Source organism: Lagopus muta, chromosome 13 (assembly GCF_023343835.1).
Source record: "Lagopus muta isolate bLagMut1 chromosome 13, bLagMut1 primary, whole genome shotgun sequence".
Lineage (NCBI taxonomy): Eukaryota > Metazoa > Chordata > Aves > Galliformes > Phasianidae > Lagopus > Lagopus muta.
Genome location: NC_064445.1, coordinates 11,947,648 through 11,968,700, shown reverse-complemented (window position 1 = coordinate 11,968,700; position 21,053 = coordinate 11,947,648). Strand labels below are relative to the sequence as shown.

The window sequence follows — 21,053 nt, the reverse complement described above, 5'->3', positions numbered from 1 at the left end:
TTCAACCAGCCACACGATGCTGGGAGTTCCACTGCTCCGTGTTACAAATGTGTCTCACATAAAGGAAACCACTGACTGCCATTGCGCTCACACAGTGCTGCAGGGAGACACAACCACTTTGCTTCCAGAAACACACGGCACTGTTCAGAGGTTTTCATCTTTAAATTTAATTAAAGAAAAATGTCTCATAGTGATTACGCATGTCTGACTTCCAACTTCTTTAAACAGCACAAGCCTATGCAGTCAAATGTAGAAATAGAGCTCAGAATTTTATTTTAAAAAGAAAAAAAAAAGTTTCAAAGTGTGAGGTCCTATTAAAAAAGTGTCTGCTCACTTGTAAACGGAATAAAAATGTTAAGAAGACGATTTAAAAAGTTTCATACACCTTAAACAAAACCACTTTCCGTAAGCCATACAAGTAACATTACAGCATCATAAGAACAGCAAGAGCAGAAGAAAATGGCAGAGGAATCACACAACATGACTTACTGAAGTAACAACTTATTTACAGTGAATTTTAATAGCTTGACATTTTTATTGCTCTGATGGTAGTATGTTGACAAGTAAACATAGTAAACTGTCATAGTGGGACATTAATATGTGTATATTTACAGTTTTGCATACAGTGGTTTTTTGTATCTATCAAGAAAAGTACAGGGAATTTTTTTTCCCCAGTCAACACCACTCTGGATTTTAGCAAAAAAGTTCTCTGTTCTTCAAGTTACTCATCTACAACTGTCCACACTTCTTAAACTTGCCTGTGCACGTTCTAAAATGCATCTTTCCTCCTCTGATGGTAAAAGAACTTCACAAAAAGCAGGTGGGGAATTGGAGGTAAGAGCTCATCATCTTTAATGCTCCTCACATACAAAACCTTTCTAATTAGAAAAACAAACAAACAGGCATTTCATACATAAAGTTAAAAAGGAAAGCGTCAACATGTTTATTTGAGAAACTGAACACTGATTAGACAGGTGATATTCCTGTAAGAGCTTTATAAAAATTGCTGCAAACTCTCACTACATATTTCTACTAGTTCCCTTTTCTCCTTTCTTGCTACACGTTTTCATTTTGTTGAAACCAGTCAAGGCACTGTCTTCACCATTTCTATTACACTTTACTCACATCAATCTGTTACATTACTACACGTGCTTCCTCCAATTAACAAGTATCCTCTATAAACAGGCTTACCATTTCGTGCTCATTTTTTACTGTCGAAAATGAGTTCTCCATCTTATGAGATATAAACTGTCGGATGTTTTCATATTAAAGCAAAGAATAGCCTAGGCAAAAGAGAACCTGTAGACAGACAAGTTCACAGCAGCATTTACAGTTGCTTTCATGTTTAAATGAGCTATTAAACCTGTCTTTCAGATGCAAATGTAATACTGCATGCTGTTTTTGTATTTTAATGCAAATTTATCTTCCTATTAAAACATGGAGCTTGCTGTAAACTTCTTTTTCAGCTCTCATACTCCACTAGTTGCTTTATGGCCACGTTTTTAAGTGCCTATTAAAACATACGAGGAAAAGACCATTTCATGGTTTGAATACAATTAATAATTTAGGACAAAGTAAAAGCGTATAGAATTTATGTGCTTGAAATGTAAACTTTGAAAATAAATACTCTGTGCTTCAGTGGGAAACTCAGGGTGTTCCCTGTGCTTGGCACAGCATTTCGCTGACACAAGACAGATCAGTCGGAAAACTCTCAACTCCACCCATGGTATCAGCACAGACTCAGCACAGGACTGCTGCTCACAGTGAGAAGGAGGGCTGCTCAGCACTCAGCACTGGCAGTTACTGAAACTCTCGCTTGCCTCTTTCTTCTCTTGGTTAGAAAAAAAAAAAAACACTTTGAAAATATGGTCACATAAAAGCAAAAATTAAGAATCTGCTGAGATTTCTTGAGTTTCTCACAGAGACAATAGCTAACAAAGTTCTGGCACAACTGTAATAAACTTCTATTGTTCTCTCCAGCTAAGCTCCCTTCACTTATATCACATGCACTTATTTCTAAGGGAGATTGTCTGTGCTATGTCAATTTTGCTTTTCACTGTTTCTTTCTGCCATTAAGTATTTTCTCTGCTTCCAGTTAACACTCATCCTAAAAAATAAAATAAAATAAAATGGAGAGAATACTTTGCACGGTTCTATGACAGAAATCTGAATTGCAAGGTATAGCTCAAGTTAAATTCACACAACACTGCAGTTCATTCATTAAATTACATTACAAATTCAATTGATCAGTTATTCATTACCAATCTACTGGTCCAACAAAATCTCTGCACTAACCATACAGATTTCAAAGCCTGAAGCATCAGCCTGAGGTCAGGAAGCACTGGAATGGGACACTCAGCTGTACAGTTAGAAGAGCAAGACATCTGATTCCAAGTAACAACTTACATAAAACTGGCCTTCTGTAAACACTGGGTACTGGGTATCTGGCCTGTTACAGCTATTAGAATGTAATGACTTTACTAATACTGTATTTTAACACAATATTGCACACTGAAGAGATGCAGATACATTCAGAGGAAGTTCTAAGTCAGTCTGAAACTAGAAAGCAACCTGTGACGCTGCAAGGAGTTAAGCTGATGCAAAGAAATGCCTGCAGACATTTATGATTATATTCATCACAACTTACAGATAATCAGTTATCTGGTATTTTTTTCCTCTTATTTCTAGTTAGGAAGGGGGGGGGGGGGGAGAAGGGGGGAAGGGGCAAACAATGCATTGTCATTTGCTTCTTTCTTTCATTTGCTATGAACAAATGGTTTTGCTTAGGCCAGCCATTACACTAAGTTTTTCTATAGTCACTTCCCTTCCTGACATCAGGCAAACAGGGAGGAGTCCAAAAATGCTTCTGAATTCCACAAGGTATTTGTGGCTCTTCAGACTGTTCCTGAATGCCAAAGTATACATGTGAGCCCATTCAGCTGATCTATTCCTCCCATCAGCACATTCCGAAATACTGCTCTGATTTAAGCAAAATTTATTTCTGCTAGAAAGGGCTGCCATGTCATTTAACTGTTAAAATGCTGAAGTACTTTTGTGCTATAAAAATATTCAGTTACTTCAACTTTCATTTGGCTGTTGCCAATTCTTCTCCTTAGTAACGACTCTCTGCAGTTACAATACACACTTTTTCCTACTCCGAAAACAAAACAGAACGACCCACAGAAACTGACTTCCAGATATTCTAAATGTAAAAAGTGGGCTTTGGGATGTTTTGCTAATAGCAGCTGCCATTTCCCCATAAATGTAATTTTTTCAAAAGATGAACAGTATATAAGGTTCCCATTTCAGGTGCCACAAATAACACCTGAAGTAGTTAAAGGACAAACAAACAAACAAAATGCTACACATTTTTCATCCATTTACTAAACAAAAGTGCAACTGAGCCCTACACATCTGACAGTATGTACAAACTCATTATGGCTTTACCATAAAAACAGTACGTGAATGGGTCCATACAATCAGAGGGATGGTAACAAATGTAATGAATAAAACTATGTCAAACTGTTGGTAATAGAACAAGAGCTATCTTACATTCTGTAAACCTTGGCATACCACACTTTACATTATGCAAAGAGTCAATATTTACAAATCTATAGTGGGTAAAAGAATTAACCCCCTAATGTAAATGATGATTTTGCAAAGTGCAGGACAAAACCAGTGCTGTTAATTGCAAGTCCTATGCAAGCAAGTGACACTAAAATCTTTACTACTAGACGCTTACCTGGACGTTTCTACTGAGGATTTATAGGAATGCAACGTTTAGAATGAAATACAGTATGACACAGCATCAGGGTGCATGTTTGAGGATATATGCTAAATGTAGAAATTAATAAGGCAGCATGCTCAGAACGAGTTTAAGCAGCACTGATGTCAGATTCCTAGTGGCAACTATATCAGTTTTTGTTAATGTTAAAAATTCAGAGTGCAACACAGAAGCCTCATTTAACATTTAAAAAAATGTGCAAATTGTTGTCAAACAAAAAATAACATCGCAAGGAAGATACTCTACTGAAGAACATCTTTTCAATCACAGCAAAGTAGACCATCTTCTTTCCAAAATCATCTACAAGGCACTAAGGGTAGAAAATGACAGGTAACATGAAAGACCAAATGCAGTTCCTCAGTCAGGTCGAAATATGGGATATTTTGGTAAGAACTCTATTAATATTACCTGTTGAAGAAGGGAAAAGACAAGAACAGAACACAGTAATCAACAACTTCAAATCTTCAGCATAACTTTCCATGCAACATTAGCTGTTTGTAGGATTAAACTTGTCCAAGATTATTTTATAGGGAAACTTTATCCAGAGAACAAAGAAGATTCAGGTTATTTTGAAATACACAGCTTATCAACACTTGACTTTTTGGGGGTGATTCTCTCTTTGAGCCTAAGCAGTCTTCATTGTTATACATGAAAGTGGATGAGAGAATAGTAGGATAACAGGAATGTTTGAAATTCCACTTTCCTAAAGGAATATCTTGGTTAAATCTTTTATGAGATCAGGAGCCAGGATTAAAATAAATAAATAAAAATCCATGGTCTCATTAAAAAAAAAAAAAGCAAACAAAACACTACTATAAAAAAATGCAATATTTCTGTACCAAAATGCTGACGCAAAAATAACTATAGATAGCAAAAGGTTAAGAGCTAAAGAACTATGGGCTGCTGGGAGAATCACACTAGGGCACGGAAACCCAGTGGGCCTTCCTTGCTATCAGTCACTGATCAAAGCGTACCTGTAGTGCAAACACAGAATTGTTATGAATGGAAAACAAGTTCAGCAGTGACAATTTCTCAATGTTAATATATGACATAGCCACTCTTTAAAACTGGCCTTCACAGGTGTATATCAAACAACTGCTGTTTTTTATGAGAGCTTATTCAGATTGGTTGAAGTCTGGTAAGTTAACAGATTTCACTATAAAATAAAGGGTGTGAAATACCAAACAAATAACAGGAATAATACTTACATATTCCATCATATTGCTAGTTTCGCATTTCCTTTTACTCAGCTTCCAGTGCAAACCAAGCTAAGAAAGTAATTATCAGGGGATTAACACATACTACTACATTATTTTGATAACTAATGTAACAAGCATAAGCAATCAAACCACTTGGATCTGCAACACTTCAGACAGTGAAATTTAACTTCTACAAAGTACAGAATTATAATGAGACAGTAGAATTCCTACATGCCAATTACGCAAAAGAACCATAAAAGTGAAGAAAACAAGCACTCCAACTTTTCTTACCTTATGATATAGTCTGTTATTTTCCCATTCTAATAACTTCTGAATTGATCTTCTAGTCTAAAAAATTAAGTCAAAACTGTATTATGAATGGTTCAGTAGCCAGCTTCATCCAGAAGAACCTCATTATTGCATTCCTGGACTAAGAATCACTTACATAAATCAGTTTTATAGAAGTACAACCAAGCAATTGAACAATTGTAAATGGGAAGTTGAAGTGATAGGACTTCTGTTCCTCAGCATCAGAAAACAAACAAACAAACAAGAAACCACAACGCTCAAAACTGGACACATTCTACTTTTTCTACAAGGGCCCTTAAAATATGATTCAATTACAGTCTTCATTCTGATATAATAAATGCTTTACAATGGTTTACATCTACAAAGAGCTTCCACAATACTTAGAATACTCCATAAGATCATGGCAACCATTAAAAAACGAAGGTGAAACCCTGGATAGGAGATACGTCTGCTTCCTTACACCTATAAAGGGGATCTTATTTTGAAGAAAGCAACCCACTTCAGGAAGTAAGAAGAATTTTACTGACTGTGGGAGAAGGAAGTATTTTTGAAGTTTCAACTATTTTTCCCCTGTTGTCCCAGGAGGAGCACTGTGACAACCTACTCTACTTCCTGCGCGATGTTCCACGCAGGTATTTTGTTCACAAGCTTAATAATGGTTGATGAGCTACATTACCTCATTAAAAAAAAAAACAAAGGTAGCGAATCCTGAGTCAAACACTTAATGATGGAGAATCCACTAACTCTTTGCAAATTATTCCAGTGATGAAGCTGTCCTCAGAATTAAAAAGTCCACGTTGTTTCTTGCACTGTTTAAATTTCAGATTCCAGCTTCTGGATCTTGCCTTTTTTTTTCTTTTTTTTCCTAAATGAACATACATGGACTGGCTAGGACAGAGTTAAATTCCTCACTGCAGCCTGCAGAGTGCTGCACTCTAGATCTAATGACTCAGTGTTGGTAGCATAGCAGTGTTGCAGCTCTGGCTGAACAGTGCTTGCACAGCATCACGGACCTCTGTTTCTAACTTTACCTCCCACAGGTATGGGCAAGAGGTTGGGAGAGCTGCCCCAGTTTGACCAAAGGCTACATGACACCATGCTCACAACAAAACTGGGGCTGTCATGGCCCAGTTGATGGGAGGTAGGGAGTGATTTGTCTTTGCACCTCTTGGGTTTTTCTCCTCTTTTTTTTTCCATTCATTTATTAACTTTTATTGTGACCTGAGGCTTTTCTTGCTTTTGCTCTTCAAATTCTGTCCAGTCCTGTTGGAGACTAAGTGAGCAAAGGGCTGCTGTGTGCTCAGGTACTGGCTGGCTCAGTCCTCCACAAGAGACCAAGAACAACCGTATACTTTTGGTTCTCAGAGTGACCAAATCACACGCACACATTCATGTACACACTTTATACACACTTTATACATTTGAGAAAATAGCACAGGGATATTAAATATGTTTTTAAAACTGCAAATATTCCATCTCTACGTATCAAGTGTATTCTTCTGACTGCTCTTCATAGAAGTAACACAGTAAAGCACGCCAAATAAATAACAGTTCAGAAACATTATGGTATCTATTAGAGATAATAATAATACAAATTGTCTGCTTGCAAAAAATTGTGTGAGAGAAGGGAAGAAAAATACTCACTCTAGTTCAGGCAACTTTTGAGGATCAACATCTCAGTCTGCACTCACTAATTCAGTTTTTACACCTTTAAATATCCTGGAAATGTAGGTTCTCCTATATAACACTTTCTTCTTTGAACTGAGATAAGATTAGCTACACCCTTGACTATCAATTCAATTGGCAATTTGGTATCATTTGCTTCGTTAAGAAATGTTTTCTTCTATTCTCCAAAGAGTGGAAAATTGAATTAGCTTTTGAATGTGAGATAAAGAAAAGGGCTTTGGAATGGAGATGATGCTATTCAACATTACTTAATGCTACCAGAAATTGCAAAATCAAGAAAATAAGACAAACAAAAAATGTACTTACTCTTTTGTTAAGACACACTACAGGCCACAGGCTACAGCCCAGTGTGCAGCAGCAGCACAGACAGCCACAAATCAGCCATTTTACATTGACAGGAAGATTCTTTCTTAAACAGGTATTCACATGACTGATGCTGGTCTTGAATTCTTCTGGGGCAACCTGTAACAGAAGTGCTGAACTTCAGTGGAATGCCATTACAGACGTATTTTCTCAAGAATTGCCTTTACAGATTAAAATGTAAATGCAACATATTTCATTATGCAACATGACCCCATCTTCCAAAACACCGGTCACACAGGGAGCATGAAAAGTCATTTTCTTGTAACAAACTCATTTATGGTGTGAGCTTTGCAAAAATTTGCGTTAAAAAGCCCAGTGCAGCTTAGATGAACAGCCTCATCCATATTTATTATACCATAGAGCAATAGGCTTGATAACACAGTGGTCCCTAACAAGGCTAAGAAGTGGAACGCAGCAGTGCAACATCCTGGCTACACTGACCACAAAAAAAGGAATAAAAGAAGGAAAAAAAAAAAAGAAAGAAAAAAAAAAAGAAGGAATAAAATGAAATTAAAAGAAGAAGAATGATGGCTATCTTGTTTCCAAGTGAATAAGGAGTAATTGGTTGTTACTTCCTAGTAAAAACACTATTGTGTGTCACATTAAAGAAGGATGATATGTCCAGTTTACTTTCATACCAAGTCTACACTGTGCCTGGGTGAGGGTGGGCTGCTGTCCACAGACCAATTCCTGACACAGCCCACACAGTCATGGGGCTGCAACTTTACCTGTGGCTTCTTCCAAAGCTGGGAAGCCCAGAAAGGCAGGAACTGGATTACATCCAAGGCTAAGAAATGCACCTTGTACATGATTTTTAGTAAAGCCTAGCTGCTGAAACACATTTTCTTTAAGTACACTCAGCCCACTATTTCTTAAAGTATTATTGCCTACTCACATGCTCCAAACCCACCATCGCCCTACAGTACCTAAATAACGAGTAGGGATGCATGCACTGTCTTACAGCTAACTTGACTCCAGGATGGCACTCTTAACCGTAACAAAGCCCAGGGCTGGACACAAAGCAGAACAGTGAGATCCAACTTCAACAGACCTGAACAGCCAGGGATAACAACTTTAACATAACAATAATAAAAAATCTTTCCTTCCTACTTGCCATGTTGAAGAAGCCCCTGCCTAGAGCTGGTCTGGATACCAAGTTATTGAACTCCTACATAAGCCTTCCAACCATCAAGCCTGACTGTTCATTTGATTCCACAAACAGGGAGGGAACAAAGGTGTTAATTGGCAGTGCCTCCTTGCTCTGAAGAGGTGAACCCAGCAGCCAGGAAGCAGCATCAACCTGGTTCTGCCACCTCTGCCTATCACAAGAGCTAACTAGATTAAAGCACTGCAGGAAAGGGAGTAAACACACAGAGCATCTGTTTCCTGGCCATTCAGATCACCACGCAGTACAGTCAGGGGTCATCTGGGTCTGTATGCTAGCCAGACCTACAGTGAACATCAGTTAACAGTTTATAGCAGGAATGAATAACTACACAGCAACCACTTATTCTGCAATTATACAGACTGCTTTTGTTTCCTCAGTATAGAAAAGTCAATCTTGTACTTCTTTCTACACGTACAAATGAAGCAAGTCCAAAAGCTTTTTTTCGACTAAATGGCACATCTACATTTAAGTATGTTTTACAATAAATATCCCAGTTAAAAAAAGAATAAAAAAAAATAAAAAAGAAACAGCATTGGGATGCTTTTAATGAAGAAGAGAAACAAATTACATTGTGATGTGGAAAATTAGCCTGTGCTTTCAAGCATTCAAAATGGAAGGCTTTGCAAATCTCTGCCAGTGGCAGCTCTTATATTTAGGAAACCCCAAGTATTTGATGCATGTGAGTAAGACCACTTCATGTCCACTATGGGAGCAAGACTGGTAGTGAAGTGTGACAGGACTGGTTGTGTAACAGGAGTACAGGAGTTCAGCTTCTGCAATCAGACGTGATTCAGAGCGAATCGAACTCACATGCACAAACAAACCACAGCTCACAATGCTCAAGGAAGTTCACATGCAAATATGTTCTTAGCATTCATATGTACAAAAACAGGACCATCTTCAGTAAGTCTTCTGAAATTCATACATGTATCAGCCTATCTATTTATTTGAAAGGTAATAATCTATTTTTTCTTGACTCCATTAGTACTTGTGATATGAAGTCCACTAAGGAAAGAGAATGGTTCCTTTTGTATCACTCACAAAGTTCACTGGACCTTGACAACAGCACATCTCACCCCCAGACACAGCTGTGCACTACTGTAGACACTGGATCTGCAGCCTAGAGTTCTCTGTATATCATGAACAAACTTTATAACCATAATTGATATCTTCCAACACAAAAGAAGTCAACTAGATTCTTTGACCACTGGTCCCATCGTCAAACAGCACGATGCTGCATTAGAAGAACATATATGCTGTCATGAGCACAGCACTGCACATGGTAATCTAGAAACAAATTCTGGGTGCCAAGAAATACAGATTTCTACCTGGGCTATTTTCAGATTAGCACAGCACAGCTACTAGCTGCTAACGCACCAACCACTTCTGTAAAGGCGTATCTCCTCACTGCAGCACAAGATGAAACTACTGAAGACTTCTTCAGCCAACTCAAACTGCTGGATGCATTTCTCCATTGCAGACACCTCATCGCGAAAAATACTTCTGTCAGTCAGTGGCATCTTCATTTGAAGCTAAACTCATCAGGGACCAAGATAAGCCTCATTGTGTGATAAAAAGAAGCAAAACCAGTCTGTTCCTTTTGGTTTACAGCTCAGTCTTGTTACAGTGACAAAGAATGACAAATAAAATGACATTGTTCTTATTTAGTAAGAAAATGATTTTAGAATAAAACAGTTACAAAAGAATGCTGCTGATTTTTGGACATAATTTTAAATCCTGTCTTTTATGCAGATAAAGATACTGAAAAGTTAATAGAAAATGCCTAAGTATTTAGAACAATTCAGAGCACCTCCTGAGCAAAGAAAGCTCACTAACAGTTTTGAGCAGTTTCGGAATGTTGCTTGTAGAATTTCTGAGTCTCAAAAAGAATGAGGTAAACACATAGCTCCTGGCTGTGCAGTACACCTTGTAAAGAGATACTGGCTCCTTTTAGGTCTCCAAGGGGGGAAAAAAGGACATAAAAGGGAAGGAGGGAGTGTTATAATATTTTACAACAGGATGTAAGAGAATCTGCAAACACAGGAAGAGAGCAAGAGCCCAGCAGGCCTGATCTTTCTCCTTCAATCATGATCACAAACCCTATCAATCACACACTGCAATGGGATCACAATAGCAACAGCCCATTTTATGGCTTACATTTCCCTGCACTGCACAGTAATCTCTGCATGAGATCCTGATTGTTTGAGGTCCAGGGCAGGAAACTCCACTTTTTTTCCTTAAGGCCCACTGGCCCCATCACTATCTTGTCACCTGGAGCACTGCTTGCTATTGAACAATTCCTCATGGGAAGTTTTTATAAGCCAGGTTTAAAATTCTTTGCAGCAAAGGAATCGCTTAAACTTTTAGCACCAGAAGTTCTACTTCATTTCAGAATAGCTACCAACAGAGCTGCCTTAAAGCCCATTTTAAATGTCTGTTTTGAAAGAACAACCCTATAAAACCATAGCATGCAGAATTTGAATTTAGCCAGAATTTAAATTAAAACCAATTACTACAAGCTAATTACTGCCCCTTTATTTTGTAAATGAAATCTTTTCTTACAAAATTTTGTTGCAAACACTCCGGAAAGCTAAGCTCTGTATTTATACACCAGCTGATACTTGCTTCTTATCCTGCAAGATAAAGGGCAAGTCAATCGAGTGGAATTAACTAGAGCCAATATCTGACCTGATATTTTCCGTATTGTTTAGCCTATTAGCCTATGCTATTTCCTCAATCGTTCGCAACCAGTTAAATATTTAAGATGTTCTCACATGCACCTTAGCTCTAAGCTAATTTACAACTGCTTGAGAATCTGCAGAAATGAGGAGGAAGAAGAAGAGAAGATGGATAAAGAAGGATATTTGATATTAAAAAGATAATAAAGAATAAAATTAGTGCAAGGTTCACTATAGCCATTATGCAGATGAAAACCAAACTGAGGGTCAGGAAACTTTATCAATTCCCAAGGACTACACAGAGCATAAATCTAAAAAGTTAGTGATTGCATCCTTTGTTTAAAAGCCTAAATCCTCATCCTGAATTTCTTAGAAGAAAAACAGCATAATGGAGAAGTCTATCAACCCCACGTAACGGCTTCATCTTTTAGACTCCACTAGCAAAGGAATTATATTACTAGCATCAATTCACAGTGGTCAACAAAGTCATTAAGCTTAATATTACATGGACACTCTCCAAGTATGACAACCATCCAGTGATGGCTTTAATGCAGTCTTACAGTAAACATTTTTTATAGAAAACGGTTAATATAAACAGCCACCACACTATTCATAAATGGATTTCATAAAAAGGAAAGAAGAAGAAGAAAGATCTTCATGTGGTACATCAGCAGACCACAAAGCCTGATGTGAATTATTAATCAGGGTATTTGAAGAACACTTACTGGAAAAATCTGAGTTTTCATTTTCAGCAGCGGTAAAGGTGATGGACTGCCACAACCAGAGGAAGCAGCAGATTATTCATCTCTGGCACTTTATGGAAGCATTAAAAACTCAACAAGCCACAGCTGTGGCTTTTACCACCTTTCACAAGCATGTGTGGCAAGCATTAAGAAGGATTTGTTTACTATCTCATCTGATTGGTGAAAGTTGGATTTATTTTCAAAGTCGTTTTCCTCAAAACCCATCAATCCACACATGGAAAAAAAAGAAGTAACTGGATTACCAAAATTCCCAAGATAAGCAGTGCTCCTGTAGGCACCAAGTCGACACTCACGTGTCAGGTAAAAGAACATTCTCTTTTTTCACTCTTTGCTAAATTAAATCCAAGCAGTAAACCGAAGTTTAAATTAAACTTTTGCTCCTGTAAACTCAGATCCTGTAATAACATCAATTTCTCACTCTTTATTTAACAGGAAGTCAAGCAAGTGGGAAATGTGACAGGCATTAAGGTTCGTATTAAAATGAATATGTTTTGGGGTGGGGTAGTGGTTGTTTTTTTTTTTTAAATATATTTTTTTACAGAAAACGACCACTTAATTAGAACAACAAAAAAGCATTCCATGGCTTTTAGTGATCTGAAAGAGCTTTACAGAAAATAAACTTCAGACATGCAAAGCAGTGAGATGCAAGTTATGTTACTGCACATCAGGCACTGTTAAGTCAATGAGCCTTCCTTTTTTGCCAGTGAGATCCTGAAACAAGGCCAGACTTTACAGGTTGTCTTTTAACAACCAAATTAGCAGCTTGATCAGCCAACAAGTGGGCTGCTGTCAAAAATGCTGGACAGATTCACCACAAGCACTTTGTTCGTTATGCTTGGAGGAGAAAAATCCCAGATGGGTTTGGCAGAACCAGGATTGCTCCAGAGGGAGGAACCTCCACAGGCCTCAGCTGCATTCGGCACATTGCAAAAACAGTGACTGCAGGAGGCTGGGGAGACTGGGAGGCTGCAGCCAGGTGGGATGTCCTTAGAGAAAGCAGCAAGAGCCAAGTACCTTTGTCTCACAAACTCTGGAAGAGATACGCAAGGGGATGACAAAATGAAGGACGAGAAAAGCACTGAGTACTAAAACAGCTGAATGAAAAGAACTGGGGAAAAAAGCCTAAGACACAACAAAACAAACAAACAAAACCAAACCAGAATTATGAAAAGAATTTAAAAGTCAAGAACTTTGCTACAAGTTTTCAATAATAAATAAATACAAATGAATACTTATTAAATTGCATTTAGCAACACAACAAGACTCAGAGAAACGATGAGACTTTCCCAACAAATTTTCAGAATGACACAATTACTGAATTTCAGGAGAAGTTCTAAGAGAACCTACTTCACTCGCAGACTGGAGACCATGTTTTATTCCTTTAAGCTTCAGATAAATAAATTCTCTTCTAGAGATCTGCCTAAAAATAAACTCAACGCTTGACAGACATATTGAAAAATGAGGTCTAGTGCCTGAAATAGTTTAATTTGCACAGGATGTAGCACAAACTGCAGGCACCTCTGAAGCAAGGGAGTGCAAGTCTTGCTTTTACACAGATTGCCTACGTGAGAACAGTATCATGGTGTGCTTAGAATGTCAATAAAGACTACAGCCATTGCAAACTATCTTTGCTGTAGGGACCGGTCTTCGACCAGCTACTTCATGAAAGACAGAGTTAATTTAGCAGCCTTCAGCGCAGTGCTGGCCTGCAACCAGTTGTGTTGGATTCATAGGCATATATTTGTAACACAAAAACCACTGGAGGCACTGGAGCTTTCCATTTAAAAGAACAGTTTAATCTCACACTTACCTTCCCTGTCAGAACAGAGGGAAATTCTGTATCAAACTTGTTGCTCAAGCCAAACCTTGAAAACAAAAGAGACAAACAAAATATATTCCACCTAACTTATTTTGTTTCCCTTAATAAAAAATGCAATAGATGCTTTTTTTATAAAAAAGGAAAACTATTTCTTTTGCCTTTACATGTACATTGTTTTATAAGCTTTCAAACCATTTTTATATAAGCTCTTCTGTATTATTCATAAGACAAAAAGAGAAATATAGCTTGTTGCTTTACTTCAATACCTTCAAGCCACTAAAAGCAGAAAAAAATATTTTACAATTGGATAGCAGTAATTTCAATTTTTTCTTTCTTAAAGAAAAAAACAAGAGCCTGCAAGTATTAGCTAATCTTTCCATTGCTGTTTTTCTTACTCATGCAATTTATTCACATGCAACAAATAAAGCTATTTATAAGGAAACCATTCATTGCTTTGGAAAATTTATAACCATACAATTCTTAAAAACTGCTTTGATCTGAGTTAAACTACCTCATGCAAACATGTAAGGGCCCACATATGGAGTGCTTTCAAGCAACCACGAGCTTTAGAAGACTGCCTTAGCTAACACAGTGCCTGGCGGCTCCTGTCAGTGAAGCCTTTACTTTGCCAGCAGCAAATCTTCAGCACAACCAGCAGAGCCTACAGGCAGCAACGTGTTTTCTGGAATTTAGATGCTCTGCTTGAAAACCCATGTTGCTCCGAGCTCCAAATCTACTGAACCAACTGCCCATGTCAAGGAGCTACTTGTGTAGGCCAGTAGGATGCTGAAAGCACAGCTGACTTTGTTGTATTTAAAGCATACACGTAGGCAAGAAATTAACAAAACCCTAATGTTAAGCCCACAAGTTTCTGTGAAATAAAATGTTATGATCTTCTGTACTCTCCATCTCATCTGAATTCTAACCTTTGCAATTCAGTAATAAAACAACAGCAACTGGTCTCTCAGCTCCAGTGTCTATTCAAAGAAGGTTTCCTGTAAAGCTTGTAAAGTTAAATACACTGCACACCAAGTTCTGCCAGCCCTGATAAACCATTTCCTGAATATTTGTGTTGAAACAAACAGAAAACAAAAGAATCACAGCCAGAAAGATGAGCATGTATATTTGGTATTGTAATATTTACCCTAGAAACAAACCCTTCTGGGCAGAGAGCATTCCTCTGAACCAACACCGAAACGTTCTTTGCTGGCCACCCAAACGAACACTGACACTGCCCAAGAGCAAGTGCCTCCACTGCACAGCACGCAGCCCACGTGCACCCACAGATAACTCAGCTACCCAAACCCAGCGATGGCACTTGCTTAGCAGTACAGACAAGTGAAAAATAAACTTGAAGGGTGAAAGAAGCATTAAAATCTGCGCTGCTCTCAGAAATCCAGTCAGCTAATCAAGATGTCTGTCAGCAATACTGGCGTCAAGTTCTTCCGTTGCTAACTTAAGTCAGAGCCTTGGCACCTGTAAAAACCAGCATGTTAGCACACTATTTGTGTAAATATTACAAAACCACCAAAGATTAGACCTTCACCGAGCTGTCTCTCAACCTTTGTCTCTTCAGCTATCCTAAGCACTATGACCAATTGCCACTTGTTTGTGTTTCCTTCAACAGATTTTCATTGGAAATCCTCTACAAGTGAATGTGAGTGAACTGGACAGCAGCACAGCATTGGCTACAGCATATCTGAGTCAATTGGAAAGCCATGATGATAAATCACTGCTATATATACAAGAAGTAAACACAGTATGATTTTAAGCAAACTAAGAAGTAGCTGATATAAACACATTTTCATTTTCTGACAATGTAACCTGCAGGCCAGTCTCCACATTCTGTAACTTCTCTTTTTTATGATGAAATTTTCCAAGTTGGTCTTTTCAGTCTTAAAAACTAACAAACAAAAAACCAGAAAAGACTAACAGCCCTACAAAATCCAGGTGAGCCTGTTTTGAGGAACACTGACTCTTTTATTGAAAAACTACATGAAACAATCACAAACCTTTAGCAACCAAGCAATGTAATTAACTTATCATAAACGAGCTACTGGAAAGCAGGGCTGTAGAGATGGGGAAGGGACTGGGGGGGACAGTGTGTGAGGAGCAGCTGAGGTCCCTGGGTCTGCTGGGCCCAGGGGAGCTGAGCAGAGCCCTTACAGCAGCTGCAGCTCTCACAGGGAGCAGAGGGCAGCGCTGAGCCCTGCTCTCTGTGACAGCAGTGGGGCCCAAGGGAATGGCGTGGAGCTGTGTGAGGGGAAAGGCAGGGGGTCAGGGAATGGGTCTGCACCACAGGGTGGTGGGCATGGAACATCCCCAGGGCAGTGGGCACGGCCCTGAGCTGCTGGAGTTCAAGAAGCATCTGGATAATGCTCTCAGACTGTGTGGTCCTGTGTGCAGCCAGGGGTTGGACCCAATGATCCTTACGGGTCCCTTCCAGCTTGAGCTATTCTGTAATGCTATGGAATTATTTATCCACATCACAGACTAGAACTGCTCTACTGGTGCCAAAGACCCATCCAGATCACAACACTGATTCTCACAGCACCAGCAGCAAATGCCCAGAGAATGGCAGAAGGAAAAAGCCTGCAAACTTTACATACTATTACCCCAGAATTCTCTTCAGACCTTCAACAGTTTGTAGTTCAAAAACTTCCTGAGCCACAGGCAGCATCTTTCATCTCACTGCTCACATCTACTCGTTACAATTCCCATTGTACTCCCGATTTCCCAAGAAAATAAAACAAATGAGTGCTTTTTGGTTTAGAACTGTTAAGAACATGGCAAGAACACAGTGTAAGTTACTGAATTAAATCTGAAGGCTGACGATGTCTTTGAAACATATTTAGAAAACCAGAACTCGTATTAGTTGCTGTAACAGTCCACTCAGATTTAATGTGACCAGGAAGCCTCAGTTACAGAAATGCATCTGTTTTACACTGACCCCCACAAATGGCTGAAGGAGTTCCAGAGGCTTCGGCTATGCTGCAAACAGAACCGTGCCATGCTGTAACACTGCGTGCAGCCAGCAGCACTGTGGCCTTCAGCAGTTTCACAGAGACATCTCCAGGGGTTGCTGTCCTCCCACTGAGTCGCCATGGAGAGACACCATGGAGTTCAGAAAGATTAAAACCCTATTAGATGGGTTACACTCAAGAAACAAATAGTTGTTTCTGGTAATAATTCTGGTTAAAGTTCTGCTTAAAGCAGAATGCCACAGAATTCTACAGCTGTGTAAGCACTTTCAAAAAAGCGCTGAAGCGTTATTAAAAACTTCATGTAAAAAAAGTTAAGACCTGAACTTTTAACTACGAAATTGCCTAGTCCTTCCAAAATAAATTAATTCATAGCAATAATTGATCTAACATGATTTTGCCTCCACTATCCTGTAAAACCCAGTATGCTTTAAAAATAGCTGTGCAAAATAAACTGCAGCATCAGTCCGTTCAATTACTTCAAACATCAATTGGTGGTCACTTATTTCGGAGCACTCTCAGTGTAAAGTGTGCAAGGTCTGACATTTAGAAATTCACATGAAGTCACTCACACACTTTAGCTGGAATTTTCTCTCTGGATGACATACCTGTAAAAGCAAGGAACCATTGCCTAATGGACACCAACACTGGAACAGAACAAGGATTACCTCAGTTTCTGTTCTCTCTCGTTCCTTGTTTTAAAGTATGGCACAGCAGAAGCCCCGTCATCTCATTTTCCCCATTTGTAAAGTGGAGGGAATGCAATTTCCCAGAGGCAGATGTAGTAAATAAAAGCTCATACATTAAAGCCTGAAAGTTCTGAATCATCATCTGTAGATCCTAGCTGCAGTAGGATCACATTATAGATTTCTTTACAAAGCATTATCAGAAATGAGGTCTCCTGTCCCCATAACTGGAACAGAAACATTTTGGAAAGCACTTACATCTAGAACAGACATATTTACAGATTCTTGAACTTTTTCCTTTTGACTTTAATAGTCTTTCATTCTTGCTTAACCCAGTACTGTGTTTATAGGTAGTCATCAGTCTTATAAGGCCATGCAAGCTAGCCAGCTCTCTCGTGACAGGTTCTCCAGTTTCCTTTTTGCATGGCTCATTTCCCCACACCTAATCCAGTGTAAGTTTAACCTATCTGGAACATATGAACTTGGGTCACCAGACGCTTCCTCTGCAGAGGCACCACCTCAGCTCTGTTCAATGTCACTGAATAAAGAAAGCACTCATCAACAGCCCTGAGTTGAAATTTCTTTCTAGTCTATGACCCTTTCCTATGAAGCCTATGAGGATGAACTAAGGGGCATCCCTCCTCGTGGATAACATTTTGGAGAACTTATTGAGAACTAGCGGTAGGCTGAAGTCATTTGCAGTTTTAAATACACAGAAAATGTATAGATGGGAGTAATAGAAGACAACTAAATATCTTCTTTCTTTACAATTGAGAGCACCTGTCCTTTCCCTGACAATAGGCTTTTCATCAGCACCTGTATCCTAGGTCCCTCAGGCACTCCTAAAGGAAACATCATGGAAGAACGAAAGTTAGCTTGTATCCAATACTAGAAAGTTCACAGACCTGAGCAGGAGTCACAAGCAGAACGCTAAGGGCAAAAAGAGGCTCAGTGTCTCACTTCACTGCCTCACGTGGGCCAGTACATCAGAAAAACTGAAACTCCTCGGTTAGTTTCCTGCCGTGTTTTTGGAAGTTACTGTTGTTGCTTTGACTCAGTTTTCATTCAAGATGTTTATGATGAGATACTTCAATACACCATCACAGTAACACTAACTTACATAGTGAAACAGAAAACCCCCTTACACGGAATTCCAGAAGGAAAAAAAAGGCGTTCACCAAGTTGTAGTGATTTCTCTGCACTAAAATTTTAAAGCTTACTTAAAACTAAGTGGGTCGTTAACTTTCCTAAAACGAGGATCTTCTACAGTGAGTGTTGAACAAGATGAGCATGAACTCTGCTACCTGCTTTCCTAAATGCTCCTTCAGTGAGAAATGAAACAAATACAGTTTATTCAATCACTCTTCCCATGCACAAGGGTGAAAGGTTAGCAAACAGTCAGTAGAAAAAGCAAGATCCTGCTAAAAAGATTCCTGGAATTTACTTTTAGTATGGCTGGACACTGCAGGGTAACTCTGTTAGGGTCAGCCACTCACTGACAAGGTCATAACAACTCTTATGCAAGAAACTAACATGTATTTTTAATCTGCTAAAATGAAAAAGTTTGAGAGAACTGTACATGAAAAGCTGAACCAGAAAATGACCCTAGAATTAGAAAATATCCTTCTCTAAGTAAGTATTCAAGCAAGCCATCGTCAGGTGAGGAACAGAAAATACGTGAAACAAAATAATAGATGGTTTGTTTTAAAAATAAATGCTTTTCTTTTTTCTCCTTTTTTCTTTACTTAAATGGAGTTTCTGACTTCTGCCAGGACAGAAGTTTTTATTAGCAACATTCCAGACAGGTTCAGAAAACAAACACAAGTCTTAAGGCATGACATGTCTCACATCAATAAGTAGAGCAGGATGCTTCTGAAGCCTGCTGATTCCAAAAGATGCAGCATCTGTGTGAAAGTGGAAAAATTTCAGAGCTGATGCACACCAATAAAAAATCTATTGGAAGCCAAATATTGTCTCATTTATTAAAGAGGTTAGGATTGTTTACTGTAGCGTCCAGAGCCCATTTACATTTCATTGATAGCATCCACTGATTGTTTTTATTAGTATAAAGAGATTTTGAGGAACTGTCAGGAACTGATAAAAGAAAAGCTGTTTTGTACCATCAGACAGGCATAGTTGATTCAGGAAGGAAGTTGGGAGGAGTGGAAGAAAAGGAAAATAAGGCAGGTAGGAATTCAGGCCAGGTACTTACATGGGCAGTATTCTAGCTCACCATTCCCACATCATTTACAGTTACTGCTTTCTTTTGATGTAGACATCACTGGCTGACAGCTCTTGGAGGTGTTCCTGCCTATCTCCAAAAGATGCTGAAGCCACAAAGGAACCTTAAGGAACATTCCTAATACACTGAAAGCCTCAGAGCAAACAAAGCAAAGTATGTGATGGTTTTTTTTTTTTCAGTTCTGAGCTTAAAAACAGACAGCTAATAAAGCGGGCATATGCTACTCTGGTCATTTCACATAAGCTACATCTCTCCTTCACACAGGCCACATGCTGTGTGGGCTCAGGACAGCAGGCACACTGCGGTGCAGCGCAGCAGCCACCCATGGCACCAGCTCAGCAAACTGCTTCAGACTTACATGGCGGACACAGCAACTCCAACATTAGTTCTCCTAGGATGAGAGCTTTCCTCACCCAGTGCCTTTGCTGCAGAAAGCTAGATCACAATGCACCTATTCAACAGAGAGAAACGTGCGATCTTTTATGCAATCCAGATGGACCCAGGGCAACACAAGCTCGATGGATCTCTACAATATCAAAGTTTCAGTACCACCCTTCTCGCTATATAAACGAGCACAACCACTAACAACTCGGTACGAGTGCACTCTGTTGTGCTAATTCCTCACTTGCTGGAGCGGGGATATTAAAAAAAAAAAACAAGAAAGTAAAGCCAAATGGCCATTCCACATTGACGTCAAACGGGCAGCAAACACCGCGCCTCGCGATGCACTGCAACGAGGAAAACGCTTAAACCGAGCACAACTCGGGAGAAAGTTTGGGGTCGGCGAATGACAGCGCGGCCGCCCGCGGCCCCCGGCAGCGCAGCTCAGCGCCGGGCCTCCCCGGCCCCGCCGTGCCAGCGACCGCGGCGGTGAGGCCGCGCGACGGACAGCGGCTGACCGCAGCTCCGCTCTGCAGGCGGGCAGCGCGCGCGGGGCCGCCGCGGGACCTCAACGCCAGCCGCTCGCTCACCGGCGGGATCGCCCCGAGCCGCGGCAGCCCTCGGGGGCCGGCGCCTTCCCCCCGAACGGCCGCCCCTTTACTGCCGCGGCGGCAGGGAGGCGCGCTGCCCCTCGCTGCCCCCGGAGCTCAGACCCTCGCTCCCGCCCCGCAGCCCCGCTCCTTACACGGTGATGTGCCCGGCTCCCCGCACCACCACGGGATCCGGCGCGTCGCGGGGCCGCGGCAGCTCCTGGCTCCGCACCACGGGCTCAGGCTCGGACGACTCCTCCTCCTCCTCGTCTTCTTCTTCTTCTTCCTCCTCCTCCTCCAGCTCATAGATCGTGTCGAAATCCGCCATGTTGGGGAGCAGCACGCTCATCTCAACCCCACCCCCGACGCGGCTTCGCCGCGCGTCTGCGCAGTGCGCAGGGAG

General features: G+C 40.0%; 1 protein-coding gene across 1 annotated transcript; it reads right to left on the bottom strand.

Moving 5' to 3' along the window:
• Positions 1-250: 250 nt before the first annotated feature.
• On the bottom strand, positions 251-21,052 carry CHIC1 (cysteine rich hydrophobic domain 1). Its single transcript, XM_048960040.1, has 6 exons — positions 20,806-21,052; positions 13,762-13,816; positions 7,285-7,440; positions 5,275-5,331; positions 4,993-5,052; positions 251-4,192 (listed from the first exon to the last, which is right to left on the bottom strand). The coding sequence occupies exons 1-6, from the start codon at positions 20,997-20,999 to the stop codon at positions 4,142-4,144; spliced, it is 573 nt and encodes a 190-aa protein (XP_048815997.1). The 5' UTR covers positions 21,000-21,052; the 3' UTR covers positions 251-4,141.
• Between the last annotated feature and the right edge of the window lies 1 nt (position 21,053).